Here is a 24,110-nt window from a genome sequence, read left to right as displayed (position 1 = left end):
AGACAAGTAAAATTTATTATTATCTACTTGAATTTTTATTTACTAACATTTTCATTATAAAATTTTCATTATAGAATTTTTATTTACTAACATTTTCATTATAAAATTTCTGTAAATATCTTTTCTACCTGGTATATAATGGCCACCCTCATGGTATAACTCTTCTTTGTTTGTGAAAGAACGACTAATTTGTTCTGCCATTTCTGTAAAAAATAATAATTCAGTATTTTTAACATGGATCAATGCATCTCATTATTCAATTGATCGTCTCTCATTGATAAGAATAAACTACAATCCTCTACCTGTGGGAATAACTTGATCATTCTTTCCATAAATATGTAAAGATGGTGTATCTATCTCTTCATCATAATATATAGAATGTGGTACAGATAGTGACTTGAAGCCGGATATAATAATAACAAAGTTGAACTCAATTTCTAGTACTTCAAAAGGATTAATATAATCATAAGTTGATTGCATACAGTAAGTTTTTACGGAAATATATCACTTTTAGCTTACACAAACTTACATTGCTTTTTCTTCATAGCGCATAGTATACTGACAAAAGCAGCACCTTGTGAAAAGCCTAATATACCATCAAAAGGACCTTGTTCTAAAAATACCTTTTTTATTAAGTTTACACTGTCAGTAAATCCTACACACAAATCACTAGGTACTGTTGCTTTATAATAATGATCCTCTGTGTTGAACCACCATCCATACCCTATTATGAATAAAAACATTGTTAGTGTTACTATTTAAGTAACAGTATGATATTTTAATTCTAAGGATAACATTTCTTTTTTTATAGCTTATATACACCATTTCCATTGGTTGACGGAACTTCATGCGGTGCTTTTATGAAGGTGAAATCTATTTCTTTTTTAAACCCTTTTCTTAATGCTCCTAACTTAGCGCTAAATATCACATCTGACTGTGTGTATCCATGTAATGCTAGTATCTGAAACATAAAATGTATTTTATATTGTAAATATTGAAGAATTAACCACCGAATAATATATCATCTTCTGAATATTGTACAAATATTTTAGAAATATTGAAATGTCAAAGTTGTTCATAATGATGTCAATATAACATTAATACAATACAACGTTAAAAACATTCTAAAACACATTTTTGAATATCGTCGTAATAACGTCCTGACAATGATTTTTTTGCTTATTGTGACGTTGCCCAACATAATTAAAAATGTTGGGCATATGCGATTATCTATATCCAGTAATATACCGTCTCAAAAACTACATTTCTCTATTTCTTTATTACCCTTTCTGCAAATATTGTTAGCTTTTGTTCATATGTACGTCGTTTATGTAAGGAGAACCATTTGCATATTATATTCTATTAAGTTATTAAATCTTATAATTTTTACCCGCAATTTGTTGTCTGTCATATTGTATTGTTTTTAACATAAGTGGTCTGAATGTATCAAGAACAGAGGTTAGGGTATACTGAAGAACGCCATACGTGCGATGTTCTTCTCAACTACACCACACTACACTTTTTGCCTTCAAGGAACGAATTTATTTTTTAATTATATGTACGTTTTCTCGTAAAAGCACAATGGATACATACATAATGAAATTTTATCATTTATTTATTAATGTTTATTTTTTTGGGAACCGACAAAAAATTAAGTAAACATGAAGTCGAGAGATCTGATAAAAAAAAGTATGTATATAGGATTCATTTATACGTGTATACAATTCAATGTATACAATTCAACCCAAATATACCTTTCATTTTTTTTTTGACAAAATAATACGACTGCCATTTCCCCCATTTTACCTCTTACAAAATAAAAACAATCGTATCCAATGAATTAATTTAATCGAGAAAAATCATATTGTCTCTATAAATTTATAGAGAAATTATACTTATTTTTTCATTATAATAACTTGTACCAGGTATATTTAGGATTATCTTCATCAAATGGCTAGTATAGAGTCTCTTGATATTACAATGTGCATCTCTTAGGTAAGAATAAATCACTCCGGAAAGAATCAAATTATTACAGAAAAAATTTTTCCAACAATTAAAGGTCACTAAGGTCCACGGCTTCCACTTGTGCATTAAGGTTTGCAAAATTTTCCTTGCTCTCATTGGCTTCTGGTTCCTCCTCTCTTGGAATATGCAATATTGACCATGAGCCAGGTTCAGCCTTCCTTAACTTAATTTCTACTTTGGTTGGCAACATATTTACACTACTCTTCCCAACATCAACAATCTGAAAAGGAAGATTATGTATAGTTTCATTAATCTGTAATTATTAAAATCAATTCTTGATTAACTCAATACATACTCCTCTCAATTCTATGTCAAGGTTGTATCTTGAATTTTCTTCTATAAAGAATAAATCTACGGTTAGATGGATAGGATTCAATTTTACAACAGACTGACTGGGTAGATATTTTTTTGCATACACAGAAACAACTACATATGTGCCAGTTTGATGCCAGTCCATCCTACATTGTACCTTTTTCCCCATGTCCTGAAACAACATATATTTTTACAATATATATACATACATATATATATATATATATATATATATATATATATATATATTTAATCGAAACACTGAAATTATTGAAGTATAACAGTAATTAAAATACAATCGTTCATTTGTGAATTATATACCTTAGAAAACCACATATGTTTTCCTAAAGAGCAACCACGTTGCTCCAAAAAGACAGAGAATTCTGTTGTCTTTTTCTGACAACAGGACCAGTATTTCATTCCTTCATGAAAAATCGGTACTCCAGGGTGAAAAATGCAAACTTCCTCATCGGAATCAACACCATTATAAGTAGCTTTGCAGGTATTATTTTTACAATTTTGTCCTATTTGCACTTCACATAATACTGGTTTAGTCTCTGAAGCAGTCAATCCTTTAATTTGTTCCAACAGAATCGGAGATATTGTTGGCGATAACTGTAGCTGAGGTGTATCAAAAGAAGGCCTATCTAATGTTGAATTATTATGCATCGGCTTAGAGACAACTTCTATTATTTCATCAGCTGTAGTTTTATCAATGAGTTGTTTCTCTGGCTCTGGTGGTTTCTCATTTGAATGCTTAGACTTTGTACAACCCTTAATGTTTAAGAATTCCGTAAAGTCTGTACATTTTTTATTGCAACAGGACCAGCCTTTGTATGCGTCGTGGAACACAGGCTGTCCCGGATGATGAACACAATCATCTGCAACAAGATTAAAAAGATATAGACACCTTTTCACGCATATTATTAATTACTTAAATTAATAATCAAAGTGCTTATAAAAGCAACAGAGCTTACCGTTTTTATTATCATTAGGATCAAATTTCTTTCCGCAACCGCGATTATAACAATGTAATAAAACAGCTTTCTGTGACATTTCGAGCGCTCACGATTATTTCACGTATTCCGGTGAACTTTGGAATATCAATCCGACTCGAGTATTCTTATGCGAAAAGAGTGTTTTCTCTCTTGCGACACTTCCGAGGTTCCGGCAGAACACGTTTTGCGTTCGAGCAATTTCCACACTTCTATGAGTTCCAATGCGGGCAGCAGAATGTAGCGGAAGGAGCCGCTTTTTTTGAACAAATTACTTATTTTTCAATTACACTTTTTGCATTTAAAGTAAAATAAATATATATACAAGTTTAAGATTTCAAGTGAGAGAAGTAACAAAGTGTAGAAAGCATAATCAGAGCGAATGGATTTGTTACTTACGTCAGTGCTAAGAACTCGTTACGAGCCGCCACTGTTTCTGTTGTCAAATCAAAGTCGTAGTATGAGTCAACGATAAAGCAGGCAAAAACCTCATTTTCATATAATTCATTAATTATATGTTATTATATGTCACTTAAAAAATATTAAAGGATCACTTTTCCGAGCTATGAAAGTACGCAAATTTCAACATATTGTACCAGATTTTAACCTTCGTTAAAATAGCAGTAATGAAGTCATTCAAGAAACAGTTTACAGTTTTAAAATTTTAGCTTATAGATATATTTTCGAATATAAAATTCATTTGTTTCTTACAAATACGTTACACTGATATAAATTCAAAATCATCAAAAATAAAAGTTTTGGCTAAATTTGTGAAGTTATAATACATAAATGAAAAATCGTATAGAAATAACGTTTACATAATATGAAAGAAGGGACCTTTTTCTTTCATTTGAATGCCTGTCAATTAAAATGCAATTTTTTCATTGAGTTTAAAGTTGAAGCAAAAATCGTTTTTTTTATCGTTCACAGAAGGCGAATGAATTTGGTGTATGATGTTTTTTTAAGAAATGGATAGAAAATGGATAGAAAATTGAAAATTTCCTCTTTAAAATATATTTTTTCGATTTTCGATGAAAATTTGTCATAATAAAATAATAGGACGTATGATTCGCCGTTGGGTAATACTACTTGAAAATACTCAAATAGCTCACAATATCCCATGGACGTTCTGTGGACATCCATAAGCCCGTATCATATTGTTCTGGTTGCTCCGAAAGGAAAGTCGTTTCATTGATATTATTTTAAGATAATTTTAAAAGCAAGTCGATATCTTCAATCTGCAAAATTACATTACATTACGTAGCTATGGAAATGCACCCATCAGAACACAGTATTTCTATCCAGCAAGCAATCCAGAACGAAAACAAGTATTAGGTCTGTTCGTTTTCGCTGCACCGTTGAACTACAGCAATAAGTTGAAGTGAGAAAACATATACTTGTCTCGCTTCAACTTATTGTACTAGTTTAGCGGTGCAGCGAAAACGAACAGATCTTATATTTTGTATGTATACATATATATATTATGCTTATATTTTTCACTAACACTTAAGATTAGAATTTCTTTAATCTTCTTGCTGAAAAAAAAAAGTTTTAGTGTATATCTACATTAATGCAGAAAGTTCAGTGAAAAGGGCAATTGAGTTGCACTTTGCACTTCCTCGCACATTCTTATTAACCTCTATGTGGTATTTTGTGATATCAACAATATTGAAGAGATATTATTGAAATTAATATTTTTCAAAATGCAAAGCGCACGTCCTCTTTTCACACATCTCCAAATATATAGATGTATCAGTTCGTCCAACGTAAATTCTAATTTCGCGAGAGAAGGTAAATTTATGAAGAAAATGTTGGAGAAAAGTAGTAAGTCGAATAGGTAAGATAGGTTTCTCTCGAGGAAAGTGTGAAAAATTACAACTTTCTTATTGAATATCCTTGTGTTATCACTTTACAGAAATTGGTACAAACTAGGCACAAATTTTCGTGACACCAAGAATGTGTCTGGTCCAACCATCAGGTTACCATCTATGCACACGAAACGCAGAATGACTATTCGAAATAAACTTTTCATGGAACACATAACGGACCAAATAGCAATGGGAGAAGCGTCCGATATTATTAATGGAGCCATAGAAATTACTCATGTGGAGATAACTCCTGATTTCAAACACGTCAATATATTTTGGAATCATACTGATATACCTATTAGCGAAGAATCATTAAAAAAGTGTGCTAAGATTATTCGGCATGAATTATCACAGCTTCGAGTTATAGGTGTGGTGCCTCCTATACAATTTGTGGCAAATCGGCAGCAAATGATAAAAGATGAAGTAGAAAAAAAATTAGCGATAATAGAATCTGATATTGAAAATCTTGAAATTTTGTCGTTTTCCGAACAAATGGAATTAGCTAATTCACATATTAATCAGGCTTCGCACAAAATATCAGTTGTGAATGATAATCCTGAATCAGATGAACCTCACATAGAATTACCAATGATGAGGCATGATGTATTAGGACTAGATCATCATAAAATGATGACTCAGGTAATCTCTTTGTCTTATGCTTAATCTTATCAAATCAAGAAATAAAAGCATGAAAAATACTTTTAAATATTTCTTTTTGTTACAGATCATTGTTTCAATGTCTAAATCGAAAAAAGCTATAGAAAGACGTATGTTGAATATGAATATTGACACAGATAACAGTCCATGCAATGACACTTCTGACAAAGTTGCGGACTTTTTGACAAAGAACGAGGAAAAAGAGCTCTTCAAGGAATTTTTGGACAAAAGACGGAAAGAGGCAAGACACAAATATCGTATGAAACAATTGCCCAATCAGCAATTATTGGACTGTTCTGAAGAAGAAATGGATCATGAAGAAAATTATAACGAGAAATACAATTTCGAAGATGAATACTATGATGACTTCGAAGATGAGAAGTAAATCATAAAAAGGTTTTTCTTTCGAAACGAATTTATTGTTCAATGTAAATATAATACTAAGAAGCTCATTTTATATATATATATTTATACATATATATACACACACACACGTATGTATAATAAATAATTATTAGTAAATTACATTGAGAGAAACAATATACATGAGTTTTTGCATTGGTGTGCGCGCGCGTTCGCACGCGGGTTTGTATGACAAAACCAACTATTAACAAAAATATTGAAATCGCTAGTTTCTGAATTCAGTTTGTATTAATAAAATTAAAACTATATATATACACATTATAGGATTATTTTGCACTTCGTAAAAGCTCTTGATTTTTGCTCCCTTATTCTGTAACTTGTAACAAAAATTTCGTTATCGTTAACGTATTGTTGTTGAAGCTACTTTGTAATATATCTTGTCTGTGCAGATTTGTAACGCATACGTCGAAAGTTGCAGAATAAGAGCGCCGATTTCTTTAAATTTCTTTATAACATTAGCTAATTGTATAGTAAATGACAATTATAAAGAATAACAATAGGTCTCAATTATGGCAAGATCACATTCTATTCCTCTAATACTTTTCGCGCATTTGCAGTGAAATATATCATATTATAGTTTCCAAGATTTGAAACAAAATAACTTGGTAATCCTATGGTATATTAATCTATAATCACAATTATCACATAAAATCAGCGTCTGTCATTTGTATGTTACTAGATTATACATCTTACACTGCGTTGTGATATAAACGCAGAATTTAAAACGCGTATCTATTTAGTATATATTTAATGTATCGCACAGAATCCTCGACTATATTTTAATACATACGTAAGGTGTGTCACTTCTTTTGTACCAACCAACAGAATCACAACCTTCTGTCTCATAAAAATATCTCACACTAGATTTCAACTAGATCTTGGTCTAGATGTTTCTAGATCTTGTTCCCCTGGTCTTCGTGCTTCAAGCGCCTCGTTGAGAACTGCATCTATCTCCTGATTGCTTATGGCTTTCGGGTACGAACGTACGTTCGACGATCTTAATTGAGGTGTCGAATCGGTTAGAGCACATGCTTCCGATACATATTTGTTAAAGGTCTCACTTCTATCCGCATAAACATGATGACCAGCACCAGTAATCACCTATAACATAATTGTTTTGTTTAATTGTTTTGTTTTTTTAAAGGACTATAGTGGATTCTTTTTATACGATAGTTACTCAATTCACGTACTTGAACGTTAACATACGATGATGGTCGAGTCTCCTTGATCGTTTCGCCGGTTGTATTGTCAACCCACGATCTACTGCCGTAAAGTAGAGTTATGGGTATATCATTGCTTAATTTGTGCATTCGTTTGACGATAGGATTTTTGGCCCACCCGAAACCTTGCATCATAGCGTGAAATGCGCTTTCCCCGCTGTAAATCATGTAACAAATGTAATGGTATAAGAATTATATTATGAGATGTTCAACTTTTAAAACTTACGTCGGTGTTTGCGCGTTGCATTGATGTATATATTGCGAAATCACACTAGTATCGTCCAACATGGGAGAGAACTTCTTTACTATATCCGGTCTTGTTTTTTCAATGAGCCATTGTCCTGTAATAAATATTTTAATTTGGTAACACAAACGAAATACATATATAATCAATGTGTATATATACACACACAGCTATACTGACCAAATGGTCCGGCGAGTCTGACTGCCCACAGAGGATTTAAAGGCTGTACCGCAAATGCTATAGCTTTTACCCAGAATGGTAGGTGCATTCTTGCAGCAGCATCGGATGGTTTTTCCGGGAAACCCCATGGATCAGCCAGTATGAGGTGTTTAACTCTTTGAGGATGATGCATAGCATAAGATGCAGCAAGAAAGCCGCCCATTGAATGGCCCAGTAATATAAATTCCTCTAATTGCATCTCTCTTCTCCATTCCTCTACCGAACGTACAAGCTGTTTCTCAGCTTCCTCTGCTTCATTGCTAAAAGTGGGCCTACTACTTCTGCCAAATCCTGAAAACAAAATAATTCAGATTAAATTATTAATACACGCACATATAGGTATATATACACAATACAAAGATTTATTTGCAAAGAGACAGAAGTCTCATAAGAAATCTATTACATTCAAATACAAGTCTTGCATCATTATTCCGCAATAATCAGGATTACGGTGTAAAAATGTCAAATTCATATATGAAGCCAGATACACTTGTGTTTGATTACAAAGTTCAAGTAATTAGTCATGTTGACATTAGTCATGTTGACATCAGTCATGTTGACATGAGTCATGTGCTTAAGTGGATAATCACAAAAACAGACAGAACATTGAAATATAGAATATAGAAATATAGAATATAGAATTACATAGCATTAATACTGTAATTACAAATTACGTAAATTAGAGTGGCATCACACATATAAAATACTGGTTATTCTAATTTATCTTGAACATGTATCTCTTACCTAGTAAGTCTATGGCATATACCGGTCTATGAATTGCTAGCGCATCCAAATTTAAACACCACAATGCTACTCCGGATCCTAAACCATGCAATAGAACAATCGGAGTTTTAGACGACTCTTCGTTCAATGAAATAGTCCATATTTTGTCTGCTGTGCCTACCACTGGTCCAACATCGACATACCATCCTCTGTAAGCTGTCTTCAGGCCTATGTTATATCATTCAGCATATGAATACAAATCTTGGTCAATCTAAATTCAACTGATTGATCACTGATCTCACATACATGACAAGATTTTCTTCTCCGCCGTACGTAACATGGTTGAAGATGCCACTGACCAGCTAAACCATCCCCAGAGCCAACTACTGTTGTGTGACAAAAGATTATTTCTTCAGTATCGTCAAAGAGAGAGAGTGAAGTTTCAGTTTCACTCAATACAATTTCTATTGACAGAAGTAACGTGCACGAGATGACGTGTTGGGTTATATGAAACTTGTCAAGTCATACTTCTACGTTCACTTAAATACGTACTCTATAGGTATTAATAGCCGTTATATCATACAGACATCCAATTACCGCTCGTCCAACCGCGCTCTCACTATCTCCGTTGCACTTGGCATTACGTGAATCACGAGGAACGATCATCGAGTAATGAAACGGTCTTGATTCGCGAATAAGCCGAATCCCTTAATCGCGATTCACGATCGATCGATCATTAACGAGTTTGCGTGTATTCAGCCACCGTCCGACCGATTTCCGCTTTCTGTGACGATATTTTGGCGCTTTCTGTGACGATATCTCGTCCGGACGAACATAACGAACGCGTGCAAACCTCGTAGACACATACGACGATTTTTACACGTGACGTAACCTCGATGACTGCGCGACAATCGCGATTCATACAGGAAAGGCGCGAATCGGCTAATCGACGACGAAATCGTCGTCGCGCAGATAATTACGGATCGACGATCCACAGGATTTTCTTACCTTTTTGCCTGAACGATTTCATGATCTGCCATGAGAGTGACGGTGATATCGTGGACCGACAACGGTTCCTTTCTTTCGTCCCGACAGATACTTTGTTGACAATGCGAAAAGACAACGCGAGTGATATTATTATCTATCTAGTAGGAGCGCTCACCTGCGCGCTCTGATCAGCTTCGATGAGTGCGCGGCGACTGCGACGAACGGAGTGTCGCTGTGGCGACGGGGAGGAGAGAGGGCAGAAATCAGCTGATATCGCGAGCGTGTACGACTAGATTTCTGGAGCGTGTCGTCGAACGCGGAACGAACACGCGTGCGTTATCTTTCCGTAAGCCGTTGCTTCACTTTACCGCAGATCGGCTTCGTGACGATCCACAGATCAGTTCGGCGTAATTACAACGAAGTGGTTTGAAAATCGCTACTGGAATAACACATCGCACCTTTTTCTCTAATCTTCTCTCTCTCTCTCTTTCTCTTTATCTGTCTCTCTCAATACTGATTCCAAGTGTCTAAGACTATTATTCCAATGTCATTTATCGATTATCTGCTTCTTTTATTATTTCTTTTTATTTATAATACCTGTCCGGTTATCCAAAATTTAGTTTCTCAAGAGCCGTGTTCTTCCCATCCACAACATCGGTTTTTTGACTCTCGATCATCGATAAGGTCGGCTTTTAATCGACGTTTAATAGGGCTGACCTTGGTCGAGTCAATGCTCCTTCACCGTTCATATTGCAGGTGGAGTTGCGTTCCAAAAAGGGACAGCAAATCGATAACACCGGAGCACTGTTCCTTTTAACTGCACCGTATCACGCTTTCTGTACCTTCTCGGAAAACGAGTACGTTCGACGTCAGTGATGCCCGGGTACTCGAGCGTCGTGATCGTCGATCGAGAAGGCCCAAGATAAGTTTCCTATTAATTAATTCGATGTACAGCCGGCGTAATAAAAGTCGCAACACTTTATTTTCCGACGAATTTCGCTACGTACTTCGTATCCAATAGGAAAATGTATTTCTTGAGAATTACTAAAAAAAACGAATCCTTCTATTAACCGATACGAACGTAAGAGCCGAAAGCGTTGCAAAGCTCATCGAAAAATAGCGTTTGCAACTTTATTATGCCGACTGTACGTCGAATTATATATATGATTCGCACGCGTATTATTTACCGTTTGATCTTATCTTTAATTATGAGGACACTTGCGGCTGTCAAAGTAGTTAAACACAACTTTGAGTCACGATGGGCAAATATTTTGGCACAGCGAGGTTCGATTTGAACGAAATATCGAGATCACGAAACTGTACTGAAGGAGATACCGAGCACGTGTGCGCTCGTATGCGAAACTTGGCGGAAGGAAGGAACAATTGCAGGCGTAGGAGGCACAGTTTGTTCGTCAGCACGAACCGTCCGTCTCGTCGAGTCTGTAGTACCGGCGGACTGGATTAACTAATGGCAACCCCGTTGGATGGCCCGTCCGAAGCGTTAATCAGACCGGATGCAACGCGGATTTCGAATCTGGAGCGCATCAGCGAGTGACATAACCTGCCGTCGGGCTTGCGGACTCGCAATAAGCGAATTAGCACGCGTGGGAACCGCGCGTTGCGTTTCCTGCTTCGACCTAAGGGCACCAGGAGTTCCTCCAAACGATTCTTCTCGAGCGATTTCATCAATCGGAACTGCTCAGAACGTTTGGCTCTGAATCGGCGACGCGATGCGCCCTCGTATCGCCTCACCGACGAGAGATACGCTTCCTTGTCTCGAAGATCGCGGGGAATCTTACGGTTCAAAGGTCGCGGTTTTTTGCATATCGATGAACGATAAGAGAGAAGTAACGCTGGTAAAACGATGTTTGCCACGAGTCGTATCGCGTCGGCAATCACGGTATGTTATTGTTGCGACCGATAACGAAATTGTTGAGACCTGACAATAAAAGGCTTGTTACGGAAGCGATAACGCATTTAGCAGAATAGAACGGCAGCCGCCATCGCCGTGGCCATCGTTATCTCGCCCATTAATTGTGCGATCTATCCATCCACTTGTGCGAATACTGACCAACGTAACGTAGGTCGCGTGCCCGCGTAGTCGCAGCTTGAACTTGAAGCGTAAAACTGAGTCGAAAAAACACTTCACGCACTTTTACATCGCGTCGAGAATAATTTTTATGAATTGAGAGGAAAAAATATCGCATAAAAAGAAAGATATCGTCGAACTGATGTATTGTAGCTCTTAGTTTGAAGATATCGTTCATTTTATCCAATATTTTTTCCCCTCAATTCATGAAAATTATTCTTAAATATAACATAAATATATTTTAATTAAAAACTACGTAGAACACCCTTTTACCGTACAGATTACGTTTGTGCAGGTTTGTCTGGACAGGCGTTAAGATTGCTGTGAAGTCAAGTCCTCATTGATACGAGTGGCCCTAAGCGAGAGAATCGCAGCTACGATCGTGCGAATTCACGGTCGCGCGGCACAGGTGGGCAACTACACCAGGTGAATGTCGCCAGGTATACGCGTTTTCAAATTGTCGCGTCGCGCTGCACGTTCATTATTAATCGAACTTACGCACGATGCAATACGATCCGTACGTACGGAACAACGGGGCGATGCTTTAACTACATCGTTCATTGTTCGCGTTCTGCAAAAGCGGCCGCGCGACCGTCGAATTCACCGTAAAAGATCAATTAACGCCGATGACTGGTGTACGTGTGCGCCTCGCAAAGCACTCAGCCCGCACGCTAATTTCGCGGAAAATTATAGGAGGCTTCTAGCGCGTGCTGAATTATACAGGGCATATGACGAACTTACGCGGAATATATACGAGAGGAGGGATTCGGGACAGAGGAAGGACACACGTGCACGCAAGTCGTGTAACTTCCTAGGATCGCGAGAAGAACGGTGTCTCAGGCGCGAGACTCGCCGCCGAGCCGTTTGATTCGTCGATTTGCCTCGCGTCGGGGAATCAACGCTCGATTGAGATTTCCGAGGTGTATGTTTGTGTGTGTGTGAGTGCACCGAGAGTGCACCGGAAAAGCGATATTAAGTTTATTCGTTTTCATCCGATTAGATTGCACTTTTTGCCTTTACATTTTCAATCATTTCCTCCGTAACGGCCATTTTTCCCGGTTCTGACGCGCGGTTCGTCATTTGTGTTCACACGACCGTGCTTAAACTCGACCCAGTTCTTAACCGTTGAAAACAAAAGAGCAGACCGGAAAGCGTCGAGTCCGGCTCTGCTTTGATTTCGGTTGGTGTTGAACCATTTAAATAAAAGTACTTTATCACCGCCCGCATCTCAGTTTTCTCCACTCTTTAAAAACTCATTCGCGACGGTTTACTTTGGCGCACTGCCGAACAAAGACTAATCGATAAATCTCACTGTGCTGTCATACTTAACCTAATATAAAAAGGTTCCCGGGAAACATAATGACGTATTAACGACGTCAAGTGACATAATAATTAATAACGTATTAATAACATCAAAGACGTCATTATGTTCGCTCTGTTACGAAGTACGAAGGTGGATTTGGTGGAATGCGTGACTTATCTCTGTAATGGCCTACACACCAAAATATATCACAGAGATATCTGGGAAAGATGTCAAGATATCACAGAGATTTACTCATAAGGCGGTTTATCAAACAAAGTTCGTGCGCGTTTAGACACGAATATACACGTTCGCACGTTGCACATTCGCTCAGCGTATAACCTTAAAGCGAACAGGTCTCTTATCGCACGGGCGCACGCCGCTTGAGCGTAGACCCCGATAGAAAAGCTCTCTGGGCGCTTTTCGCCCTCCCGACAATATGAGCCATTCGTGCCAATCAGCACATCCTCATTGCGCTCGGGCATGATTCTCATTACCCGGTCCAATTGTTTCGCGAATTCAGCCCCGCGCGCGTTCCCCCCCGAGCATTGCGACGTTCATTGTCGCAGGATGAACGCGCGTAAACGAGCGGCCGTCAATTCGCCGTGCCGAATGGCTCGAACGCCGCCCGCACGCACACACATCCGCCCGCGTCAATTCGCCTTGCGTTTACAATTCTAAAATACGCGCTGTGTGCGCGCGCGTCCTGGCCCTCCTTTAACCCACTTCGATCGCGTTACCCGCGCCGTTACGCAGAATTAAGCCGCTGATAAGCGTCGAAGATCGACCTAACAGGCTTATAACGAAGTTCGTCGAAAATTGCATTACCACCGTAGGATACAATGTAGTGTATAGCGAGCAGCGGCGACGGCGGCGGCGGCAACGGCTACAGGCACAATGTTGCCAGACCGCGACAGAATAATTTCGACTCCTTCGCCGTCGCTTAAACGCGCGCACACAACAGCCCTGTAAAAAATGCAGTCGATTCGCGCGGGGGAGTGAGGAGAGAGGTTACCTGTTACGGATTCGAAGGAAGAGGGTGCGGGAGAACGAAAGCGGCAGGATTTCGGCGGCGTTTCGGCTCTTGGTGTTTTTCGCGAATCGAGCAGAACGACGCAGGACGCGCGAGCGCACGCGTGCGCGCGCGTGCACGTAGTGCCCACGCACACGCGCGCCGCCGGCGTCGGGCGTAGGGATACACGCGCGTTGCGTTTCGGGCGTCGTCTGCTGGGCACTACTTTCGCGGCCGCCACACTCGTCGAGAGGAGACACGACGCCGGACGAAGGATGAGAGCGAATTTTCAGGGCCGAGAGGAGGCGCACAGCGAGGCCGGGCGATCGAGCGAGCGATTCGCCGTTTCGTCGCACGAGTGAATGCAGGAATTCGCCCATTTCGCCGGTGACTTGCGTTCCTCCTCTGCGACGAGCGCGCCCGTAATCGCCGCCGTTGCGACGCACGATCGGAATTAATTGATACGAAATATTTCGATATAGATGAGAGCGCGCGGAGAGAGCAATTTCGCGAAGGCGTCGCATCGCGAACTCTCATCCCTTCGTCGGGATAATTTATCGAGCGATTTATTCGGACGATACGCGCGCGGAAGGGAGGAGGATGTCTACGCGTTTCGTTCGTTCGGCGAATAAAAAGTAACCGACTTGCTCGTACGACGTGTATCCTCGAAGACGTAAAAGCCCGTCGATAAGGGGGGGGGGGGATTTTTCTTGATGCATCCACGACAATGATTCATACGATAAAGGCGTATCCTCCCCAGATTCCGCCGTTATTGTATTTTCCACGTCATCTCTCAACCCCGTCAAAAATTCCAGATAGGATCGGCTGACGAATAAATTGTCGCGTTATCTTTCGATTGCCGGGATCTTATCGCTAAGTTGTTATCTGAATTTGTTTCGCTTCGAAATCTCCGAACGTCCCCGGGAAAAGGGAGAATGCACGGTGGCTGCGCCCCCCCCCCTCCCCGCGTCACGCCCAAAATTGCAACGTCGAGCCGGTCCGCCGAAAGAGTCACAGCCGCTGTAAAAACTCATTAAGGAGGAGCCCTTCGGAGTATTCCGCTCGCGATCCGAGCCCGAGGAAAGAAAGAGACTCGAATCCTCGAGCGTCGCGTCGCGTCGCGCGGCGGAACCCCACACACACACACACACACTCCGCGTTCTCCCCTTTCCTTCGATTATTCATAGGAACAATTACATGGTCGCGTCATCAAGATCGGACGGCGCCTCCTCGCGCTTCGCAATATCGCTCCGCGCAATTTGTAATTACGGAGAGCGCGCGGCATCGAGCGTACATCCATCGCGCGGCCGGGATCGATAGCCCGGCTCGAAGCACGCAGCCGGCTGAGAGAGAGAGAGAGAGAGAGTCGGTATTTTCAAATTTTTAGGTTATAGTACGCGAGATATCCGCCGTACGGGCGCGGGTGGGGAAAAGAGGGTGATAGGACTAGGCGGGGGACTACTTCGCCGGGGCGAAGAGAATCGTCGTGCGGCGGCGACCCGCCGGCGCGGCACCTGCCGGGCTGCGCGCGCGTCCGACACGGTGCGAGCGAACGTGGCAAATGACGGCGGGGAATCCGTGCGATTGGCCGAACGGCAGGGGCGCGCGGTTGCTAAGCAACGGCAACACCGCGCGCGCGTTACCGGCCGGCACAAACGGAGCAGAGAGCGGCTCTCTCGGCACACAGTGGCGCAGAATTTCAGAGCAGAACGACGGCGGCTTCCGTGGAGTGCGTACGCGGCGATCGTAAACTGTATACCCGTGCGAAGCCGTGGGAGATTACTCACACGGGCACTTTCTCCCCCTCCTTTCTCTCTTTCTCTCTTCTCTCTCTCTCTCTCTCTTTCTTCTTCTCTCTGTCTTCTTCTCCTTCTCTCTTCGTCTCTCCGCCTCCTCCGTCTGTCGCTCCGCCGGACGCGGACGGTAAACGCACGACGCACGCTCCCTTTCTTGACGTATCCCCGCCGCGGCATCCGGGGTACCTCAGTCTCGCGGTAAAGGACGTCGCGAAAGCTCGGCCCCGAGAGTTTCAGAGCGTCTGAGAGGAGGACGGCGTAAAGATGGCAGAGGACAAGAACGAGACCAGCCCGAGCGCCGAGGGCGAGAAGCCGCCGCAGGAAACGACGGCGGCGTCACCGCCGGCCAAGCCGGACAAGGAAGAGCCGACGAAGGAGTGCAAGGAGGACGAGAAGAAAGTCGAGGAGAATGGCGACGGCGAGAAGCCGAAGGAGAACGGCGAGGAGAAGCCCACGCCGGAGCCGAAGGACATGCGGGCGATCGTGCTCAACGGTTTCGGCGGTCTGAAAAGTGTCAAGGCCCTGAGGAAGCCGGAACCCACCCTCGGCGAGGGAGAGGTCCTCATACGAGTCAAAGCCTGGTGAGTGGTTTTTATAAATCCAATCTCCTCCTTTCGCGTCGACTCGCTCCGAATCGCGCGAGCAAGCCGCCCCGGAAGCTGCGGTCCACATTATATTATCCTGAGCGCGTCCAGCGCCAGCGAAAGTCGCCTGCGAGCGCAACAAGCGCTGCGTTTTCCATTTAAAACACAGCGGTGTCACCTCGCGGCATCTTTCTCACGATATTCGATTATTCTGATCGTCGAATGAAAAGGACGCGAAAGAACACTCGTACACGCTGCCTCAGATGCGCGTACGAATAGAGATGCTCGTATATATACGTCGGATTTGATTTCTTTTTATATTCTCACGGACTCCTCACGTTCTTCTATCGCGCATTCGACCCTGGCGCGTAAATAAAACTCCGGATCGGAGAGTCGTATTCGGAGTTAAACGAGCGGCGAGTATATCGACCTTCGTAGGGACTCTTTCCCTCTCTCTCTCTTTCGCTCTCAACGGAAATACGTGCAGGGTGCGGCACGTCGTGGTTAACCCTCCTCCGCGATGCACATTTTGGTACACGCGTTGCTTTATATCACAGAGACACGGGCGAGTCGGGAGGATCAGCGTCGAGAGAATGATACAACTTCCGTTCCATTGTCGAGCTCTATCAACGTCAATTCTCGAAAATGTTCAGCTTTCTTCTACTTTCCCACCGCGACAAACGACGTGTTCCTTGCGCTGGTATGCGGGTTGTAATAGAGACCGACTAATTAGCGGAATTAAGGAAAACGAATGAGCCAGCTTATCCACGTTGTCTGGCCGGCTAGGAATGATCGTACGATGAAAACTTGGCCAACACGAATGTACCGAGCTCGCGTTTCTCTCTTGCGCCGAGCAACGCTGTTAATCGCCCGCGACGATAAACAGTCCGAACCAGCCGGCGATTAAAAAGCGACGCTCGCTAATCTCTCGCGAGATACACTCGTGTCATTGAAACTCGCGCGGCGGAAAACAATCGTGTGCCGATAGCGATTCGTTAACGCCCGAGCCGACCGTGGAATTCGCAATTTCGGTTCCGCCTTTAAACGTCCATCCGCTCGTGCTCCCGCGACGGCCTCAAATCAGCAATCGATTAATCAATTTCCGAAACTCGGGCGTCGCCGCCGCTTCATAAATCACGACGCTCTCGACCGGCTATTTATTAAGTGCGCGTCGCGGCGCAACAAAAAGAACGCGAGCGGACAGATACGAAGAGAGGAGAAAAACGAATATCGCGACTTTCACGGGTCGTTTGCACCGTGTGCATCCCATGAGAAAGAAAGAGCCGACTTTATCTCGAACATAGCCATAGGCAGAGGCGACCGTCTCTCGCGCACATGAGACGAAACACGGTGCAGATTGCGAACGTCGGATTCGCCAAAGGCGCGCGGACCTTTTCACGCGTGAGTCACGTTTTATAAAAGCTATTGGGATTGATGAGAAAATAGCCCCCATAGAAAGATATCACGCTGCCAATGCCGGCACGAATAAATTTGTCTGCCCCGCTGCAGACATTCGTTAAGCCGTGCGCACACGCGCGTTCCGCGGGACAGACACGGCTAAATAATCGTTTCGACGGCGACGCTACTGCACGAGTTAGCAACAAATTCGTGAACGTCGGGGTTAACAGTCCTCCTTCGAGTGAAGATCCCTCCGTCGAGATCAGAGAAGGAGACGCGAAACCGCCCGATAAGACGCAAATTTCTAATTGGATTCGAAGGGGCGTAGGTACTTGCGCAGACAGAGCGCTTTCAGCTTGCTGAATTTACGTTTACCGCCTGGCTTTTGTCATAATTGCATAAACAATGGCGCACTCATCGGAGCGCAATCCTTCCCTCGCAACCGTTCCCTCGCCAAATTTGTCTTTGCCGTCGCGACCCGAGGCTCTCCATTTTAGTCGAGCGTGCATTTACGCGCCTCGCATGTGAGCGTGAGCTCCACTTGGGCGTACACACACGGCCCTTTGTGGTGAAAGGGTTATTCGTCGCAGGAAACGTCGAATTTAAGATGTCGCGTTCGAAAGTGGGAACAGCATTAAAAGCGTGCGCATCGCCGGGACGCTCCAAATGAGAGCGTATTTTTGTTCTTTCATTTCCTTTTCAATCACCGCATGTATCGTCCTTCGTTGCGTTTTCTCTTTTGATCTTATCGCGAAGGCGACTTTTAAGCTAGACCGCCCGACAATGAAAGTCACACGCCGAAGGTAAGTAAATTCCTGCGAGAACCTCGGGCGATAAATTCGACCGTGACGACGCGCCGAGGGGCTTCTCAGTGGGAGTTCAATTCGTCGACTCGTTGGGAAAATTCAAGTCGCACCAAAGGGAAATCGACTTCGACCTCGCGCTCGTTCCACGATTCGTTTGTACGGAAAATGACCGCGCGCCGGGGCTGCTTTTTTTGCGTATCTTCCCTCTCTTGATTACTCGCGCAGAATTTACACTCGCCGACGGAAACGGGCGATTGCTCCTGAATAAAACAATTCTTGCGTTCGTGTCGGCGGAGAAACCGGTAGCGCAAAGCCGCAGTGGTTCCAACGAACCGCCTTATTCTGTATATAATAGATACCTTTGACACAACACAACGTGAGGGCGGATGGATGAGGGAGAGGTAGAGCGTAAAAGGGGGACCGAGAGAGAGTGAGTGTGTGAGAGAGAGAGAGAGAGAGAGAGAGAATACGTCCCGATCCTTCGGACTAAACTTAAACGCAAGTCCGAGCACATAAGATAACATGTATCCTCTCGTTTATTCGATCGCTCTTTCTTCTTCCTTTCTTCTTTTTTCTCCTCCGACAAGCAACGAGGGCGAATAAATACGGTATCGTTTCACCAGTTCACCCGGTATCCCGTAACCTCTTTTTATGTCTCGCGAGTACCCCTCTTTCCAAGGCGTCTCTGTAAGAAATTGGAAACGGTAGGAGAGAGAGAAAGAGAGGGAAAGAGGAAGAAAAAAAAGCGTGCTCGATGAAAGGCGAGTGTTGGAAACGCCTTAAAGCACGGGAGAAAGAGAGCGAACGGGACGGGAGATCGCGGTGCGCGCGCGGTGTGTATCGCGCGCGTCCACTGAATGGTATCCGTTCAAAGTTTCCCATAACGCGATATTAAGACCTCATTAGCATGATAAACTCGACGGGACAGATACAATGGCGTCTTTCATTAAACGCGCTCCGGACGAAAACGCGCGAGCTTTTGCCGCATAAATTCCGAATACGCCCGGAATTTCCACGCCGTTATATATCGTACCCATATGAATCGCCGGCAGCGTGTCTATTTATGCATAGACGAGGCGTATGTAGACTTAATTCGCGCATACATTACATATAATCGCCACGTTATCGGGGGAGAGGAGAATTATTCGCGACTTTTTCCACGCGCGACGCGCGGGATTCTCGCGGGTCTGAGTTCCTGGGGTCCTTGAATTTTTAAGTCCTGCGATACCAGTCTGAGTCCTTGGCTTTTCAGATTCTCGGGCTCTTGGAATCTCAAGTTTTACCCAGGATTCCTCTTTGGGTTTTCGAATACCCGAAGACTCACTCATGCCAATACCGCGTTACGATAACGTTTCTCAGTTCTGTGAATTTTATCGATTCTCCGAATTTCCTTTACCTCCTTTATCGTTCTTTTTCACTTTGGTTCTCCACGCCACATTTATCCCGAGCACCGACTTAAATGACGTTACGAGGTAATGACATTCGCGGGAAAATCGTAAAGTGTACAAGTGCCTCTTGCATCAGCTATCAACGTGTCAGGTCCAGACTTGAAGTGCGGACGTGAAACGCACTCGTGTATTATTGGCAATCCGTTCAACGATCGTGCCGGGGACGGTTGAAGAAATCTTCAGAGCGGGTCAACCGGTACTTCTCCTTATTATTAATTTTACACTCCGTTTCCGCGCGAACTTGCCATATTTGCAGATTCATCGGGGAGAGGGAACAACGTGTCTTGTGCATCTCACGTCCGTGCGATTTTCAATCGCGAATAAATCTATGTGCGACTCGAATTTTTTCGGTTATAGACGATTACGTCGATTCTGTGCGCACGCATTTACGTTGACATCCGCGTGCGTGCGGGGTGGGAGGGAGGAAGGGAGGAGAGTAGAGGGTGTAGGAAATACGGGTGTGGTTCGATCAATACGGACATCCCATAGATCTATCGGTGCGTACGTACCGTCGGGTGAATCACGCGAAATTGCCGTTCGTAATACACGCCGTTCTTACATCGATCCAGAAAAAATAATGCTTCGTTCGAAACTCGAAGACTAGTCACGCCCGTCGTATCGCCGTTTACATCGACGCGGCTTTACGACACGACTAATTAATCTCCCGATTCCCACTCGCCTCGTGAAACGATCCGAGTAGAAATGTATCTAAGCAGCCCAAGTTAAAAGCTAGTAGCTAACTAGTACAGGCTAAATTAAATATTCTAGTTTGTTACTGGCTGATTATTCATGTAAAATGTAAAATCGGTTTTGTGATCTGACTGTTGTCTTGCCATCACATATCAAATATAATAAAGTAGATGACGCTATCTATTCTAAAATATATAATCTAACTACTATATATATATATATATCATTGGTATTTAAAAATGCAGTGGTAAATCAAAATCGAAGGTGCGTTGTTCCATAAAAATCTTAAAAAAGCAGAAGCGAGCGTTATATCACTAATTGGCAACTAATTACGATTTTTCTTCTCGTAACTGTAACTTCGTTTGTTTAACCATCAGCTAACTCGTTTATCTAATCATTATCTAGTCGCTAAGAGAAATGAACGTTACATTACTGGCTGGTGGCGATGTTAAACACAAATTTACCACCTCGTGGCAAGACATCCGAAGTTCAATTTCTACCGGGTGACGTATCTTGAACGTCGAGCGACTTTTAAGAATCGCGAGATACATTCGTGCGCGTTGCAAATTCACATCGATCGAGGGAAGGCGCGGTTTCGAGCCGCGCGCCCGCGTCGGTTTTCGCGTTTCTCCGCACGGATTTCTCCCGCTTCCGTTGCGAAACTCGCCCGTATCCGACGATCGTTTCGCTCGCATATTTGCAATGGCGCGTGCGATTTCGTGTAGAACAAATAGACGACAAAATGCGCGTATTATTAGCCACGATGGGGGGAGGTCGGCACATGACGATGACGATGTCGCGCGGTAACGTTCGATAGCGCAGCGAGTCACTGGTTAACGAGAGAAAAACAAATACGCACTAAGGAGGAAAAAGAAAAGCGACCGTCGCAATTGGCGAGCACGCGTGACAGAACTTTTCATCGCGCGTATTCATGACTCACACGCCCTCGCGCGTATATCATCGGTCCTGCGAGCGAAGATGCCGATTAATCGCGCGCTCGTGCGCCGGGTTATCGTCTGTGTCTAGATTACGAAATATTTTCCATTCCTTTCCAGTCAATAAGCGCAATTAATGTGACGCATCAGCCGGCACTTGCGTATCGCCAGTATATTGATCCGTGGATCGTCTCATCATACCGGTGACATCGGATCCGGCGGATTTCTTGTGCGTGACGCATAAAGACGACGCCCGCTTGTATCATTCGACGCATGACACATCGGGATGATAGAAAGATTTTATTAATTCGTATAAAAAGCCATATGTCTCTCTCTCTCTCTTTCGGTCGAGTCGCACGTGAGACTGCGAGAATTCGCATAATTCGGCGGTGAGGAATTTTGCACGTCGCGCCGTCACGAGAAGCTGTTTGCAAGCGCAGATGTGCGACGACGCTACGTTATGAACGTCAGGCACGCCGGCTCGTGTGACTCACAAAAACAATAGCGGCAAGGCATTCGGATCCGCAGCTGTTGTCTTACCGTTCGATATTATTTTTTTTTAAGTCCGCGCGATCATCGCGTGTACGTATGAACAGTTAGCATAATGAAAGTTACAACACTTTTTTTCGATGAGTCTCGCAATGCTTTCCAGCAGAATTCGTTTTTTTTAGTAATTCTCAAGAAATACATTTTCCTATTGGACAGGAAGTGCGTTGCGGAACTGATCGAAAAGAAATATTGCAACATATACCGACTGTACGTTTGTTGAGTTGAGAAACTCAGCTGCCAGTTGTTCCGAGTCTGGTTAATCTATTTGACATCGCCTTATCTAGTACTTCGCATTCCACAGAAATGAATTATTGCCCTTATACAAACATATATTTCCGCGTTAAAACTTCATTGGTATGTTCGACGCCCTGAATGTACTCAACCGAAAGAATTTCCCACACGTGTAAAAAGGCACGTCTCTAAGAAACCAAAAAGTGGCAGGTAAGCTCGAAGAAGAAGATTATGCGAAGCGTATGAGGAAACTTTTCTCGCCTCCAGCCGTGTAGATTCGCGTCACCGGATCTCTCATCTCGCAGCTGATATTTTCGCATGTGTAACTAATCCTTGCTTTAATCTCTCCTTACCGACGTCAGTCCTCCACTTTGGGTCCAACTTCTCTCTCTCTCCTTCTTTCACCGTTAACATCCGCTTGATTGCGATCCGTTTCGCGCGAGTCACCGTCTACACTATAGTAATCCGTCGCCACTCCGCGGCTTGCACGCACGCCCACCTAGAGATCGCCGTCGTAAAAGCGCGACCGGCCTCTCCCCTTCACTGAAGACGATAAAAAGCAACAAAGAACTGCCACGTATCGGTATCCCCGGATTCGTTTGAAAACAATTGATAAACTCCGCCGCTCGCCGGGTCATCTGTCGTGTGCACGCAATAATCGTATTTTCTGCCGGGCGAGTGCTCGCGCTCCCGTATTTTTCCACTCCCTTCGATCGTGAACTTAACCTTCGCCACGTTTTCCTCTCTTGTTTTTCGAAGCGGCGACCGGTTGTCGGCTGTGGCAGTCGCGTGTGCCGCTTCACCCGCGAACGGAATTTCTGCCGCGTTCGAACAACGCCTCCCCGCCACCCTCTGCTTCTAACGGTACGACGTTTCGCAAGTCGATCTGTAATTTCGCTCGACGATGGATTCGCCGAGCTCACTCCACGTGTAATTAATCCATCGGTATTCCGATCGACGTCGGTCTCCGTCCGCGAGTCTGGCTCGTCCGAACGCGCGATCGCGGGGCGCAACGCGCGCGCGAGCCTCCCGTCTTGGTTCTTACCGCGGCTCGTGATTGTTTACAAGCTCCTCGCATCACGTTGTTCCCCGTGCTCTCCCACGTCGAAGATTTAGGTTAATGAAATCAGAGTCCGGCTTATCTCGAATAATGAAACGCCACCGCCAGTGCGGAAGATATTGACGTTGCAACCGGAGCGGGTCGCCCGTCCACCCCCGCGACTTTGCGAGGTAAATCGCGAGACTACCGCGCGAAGAGCGTCGTACGCGCGTAATATTCCGTCGCTATTTATAGCCCTTCGTACCCCGCGCTGCATAATTCATACGCGTTCAATTCGCGTCTTGGCTTCGTGCGAGCTAAATGCGAGCTTGCCGTTTATTCATCTCCTGTCCCCCCTCCCCCCTCAATTTTCACCACCTATCGTCGGAACGAGATGAAACGCGCGTCTTCACGAAGATATACTTCGACGCGGGAAGGATGACTCAAAGCGGTTTCACGCGCTGTCTTGAGATAAGGCGATGTCGCCGACTTTGATATCGACCTGCTCGCCTGAGTTGGAATTTTGGTCTTACGTTAGACCTTCAATTTCACAACGCAGT

At 43.5% G+C, this 24,110-nt stretch overlaps 6 protein-coding genes across 16 annotated transcripts in view; 3 read left to right on the top strand and 3 right to left on the bottom strand.

Annotated features, from left to right (window-relative positions):
- Positions 1-913, top strand: part of LOC106743032 (transcription elongation factor B polypeptide 2) — a 2,512-nt gene extending 1,599 nt beyond the window's left edge. The window contains exon 4 of the transcript XR_001374310.1: positions 812-913. The gene's annotated coding sequence lies outside the window, so the exon portion shown is untranslated. The remainder of the gene's footprint in view (positions 1-811) is intronic.
- LOC106743031 (UPF0483 protein CG5412) lies at positions 46-1,503 on the bottom strand. Its single transcript, XM_014616514.1, has 5 exons — positions 1,391-1,503; positions 823-961; positions 530-724; positions 303-443; positions 46-203 (listed from the first exon to the last, which is right to left on the bottom strand). The coding sequence occupies exons 1-5, from the start codon at positions 1,409-1,411 to the stop codon at positions 55-57; spliced, it is 645 nt and encodes a 214-aa protein (XP_014472000.1). The 5' UTR covers positions 1,412-1,503; the 3' UTR covers positions 46-54.
- Positions 1,504-1,887: 384 nt separating this feature from the next.
- LOC106743030 (cysteine and histidine-rich domain-containing protein) lies at positions 1,888-3,779 on the bottom strand. Of its 3 annotated transcripts, none has more exons than XM_014616513.1 (5): positions 3,732-3,779; positions 3,315-3,606; positions 2,659-3,218; positions 2,321-2,509; positions 1,888-2,245 (listed from the first exon to the last, which is right to left on the bottom strand). In XM_014616513.1, exons 2-5 carry the CDS (start codon positions 3,391-3,393, stop codon positions 2,054-2,056), a joined length of 1,020 nt encoding a protein of 339 aa, XP_014471999.1. In that variant the 5' UTR covers positions 3,394-3,606; positions 3,732-3,779; the 3' UTR covers positions 1,888-2,053. The 3 variants fall into 3 exon arrangements, with proteins under 3 accessions (XP_014471999.1, XP_014471998.1, XP_014471996.1); XM_014616512.1 differs by having other exon boundaries at positions 3,315-3,588; XM_014616510.1 differs by lacking the exon at positions 3,732-3,779 and having other exon boundaries at positions 3,315-3,725.
- Positions 3,780-4,810: 1,031 nt separating this feature from the next.
- LOC106743024 lies at positions 4,811-7,069 on the top strand. Of its 2 annotated transcripts, none has more exons than XM_014616490.1 (3): positions 4,811-5,169; positions 5,248-5,839; positions 5,925-7,069. In XM_014616490.1, the coding sequence occupies exons 1-3, from the start codon at positions 5,036-5,038 to the stop codon at positions 6,240-6,242; spliced, it is 1,044 nt and encodes a 347-aa protein (XP_014471976.1). In that variant the 5' UTR covers positions 4,811-5,035; the 3' UTR covers positions 6,243-7,069. The 2 variants fall into 2 exon arrangements, with proteins under 2 accessions (XP_014471976.1, XP_014471977.1); XM_014616491.1 differs by having other exon boundaries at positions 5,037-5,123.
- On the bottom strand, positions 6,307-23,768 carry LOC106743023 (abhydrolase domain-containing protein 4). Of its 8 annotated transcripts, XM_014616482.1 has the most exons (9): positions 23,557-23,768; positions 22,865-23,054; positions 9,695-9,784; positions 8,993-9,072; positions 8,708-8,914; positions 7,925-8,254; positions 7,727-7,841; positions 7,471-7,657; positions 6,307-7,381 (listed from the first exon to the last, which is right to left on the bottom strand). In XM_014616482.1, the coding sequence occupies exons 3-9, from the start codon at positions 9,724-9,726 to the stop codon at positions 7,148-7,150; spliced, it is 1,185 nt and encodes a 394-aa protein (XP_014471968.1). In that variant the 5' UTR covers positions 9,727-9,784; positions 22,865-23,054; positions 23,557-23,768; the 3' UTR covers positions 6,307-7,147. The 8 variants fall into 8 exon arrangements, with proteins under 8 accessions (XP_014471968.1, XP_014471967.1, XP_014471970.1 ...); XM_014616481.1 differs by having other exon boundaries at positions 22,865-23,768; XM_014616484.1 differs by lacking the exon at positions 22,865-23,054.
- LOC106743022 (synaptic vesicle membrane protein VAT-1 homolog-like) overlaps positions 10,611-24,110 on the top strand; it is a 31,357-nt gene continuing 17,857 nt past the window's right edge. Inside the window, exon 1 of the mRNA XM_014616480.1 lies at positions 10,611-16,451. Coding sequence (XP_014471966.1) covers positions 16,135-16,451 — 317 coding nt within the window. The 5' untranslated portion in view covers positions 10,611-16,134. The remainder of the gene's footprint in view (positions 16,452-24,110) is intronic.

This window comes from Dinoponera quadriceps, unplaced genomic scaffold (genome assembly GCF_001313825.1).
Source record: "Dinoponera quadriceps isolate SergipeBrazil2010 unplaced genomic scaffold, ASM131382v1 scaffold848, whole genome shotgun sequence".
In the NCBI taxonomy this organism is placed as follows: Eukaryota; Metazoa; Arthropoda; class Insecta; order Hymenoptera; family Formicidae; genus Dinoponera; species Dinoponera quadriceps.
This window is presented reverse-complemented; position numbering and strand designations above follow the sequence as displayed.

Coding starts and splice junctions, on each gene's coding strand:
- LOC106743031 (XM_014616514.1), bottom strand. CDS start 1,411: ATGACAGACAACAAATTGCGG. Junction 962..1,390: donor TGACAGACAACAAATTGCGG/GTAAAAATTATA, acceptor TTTATGTTTCAG/ATACTAGCATTACATGGATA. Junction 725..822: donor TCCGTCAACCAATGGAAATG/GTGTATATAAGC, acceptor TATTCATAATAG/GGTATGGATGGTGGTTCAAC.
- LOC106743030 (XM_014616513.1), bottom strand. CDS start 3,393: ATGTCACAGAAAGCTGTTTTATTACATTGTTATAATCGCGGTTGCGGA. Junction 3,219..3,314: donor TCCTAATGATAATAAAAACG/GTAAGCTCTGTT, acceptor ATCTTGTTGCAG/ATGATTGTGTTCATCATCCG. Junction 2,246..2,320: donor TTGACATAGAATTGAGAGGA/GTATGTATTGAG, acceptor CTTCCTTTTCAG/ATTGTTGATGTTGGGAAGAG.
- LOC106743024 (XM_014616490.1), top strand. CDS start 5,036: ATGCAAAGCGCACGTCCTCTTTTCACACATCTCCAAATATATAGATGT. Junction 5,170..5,247: donor AAAAGTAGTAAGTCGAATAG/GTAAGATAGGTT, acceptor ATCACTTTACAG/AAATTGGTACAAACTAGGCA. Junction 5,840..5,924: donor ATCATAAAATGATGACTCAG/GTAATCTCTTTG, acceptor TTTTTGTTACAG/ATCATTGTTTCAATGTCTAA.
- LOC106743023 (XM_014616481.1), bottom strand. CDS start 9,726: ATGGCAGATCATGAAATCGTTCAGGCAAAAAG. Junction 9,073..9,694: donor GAAATCGTTCAGGCAAAAAG/GTAAGAAAATCC, acceptor GTCACACAACAG/TAGTTGGCTCTGGGGATGGT. Junction 7,842..7,924: donor CAGACTCGCCGGACCATTTG/GTCAGTATAGCT, acceptor TATTTATTACAG/GACAATGGCTCATTGAAAAA.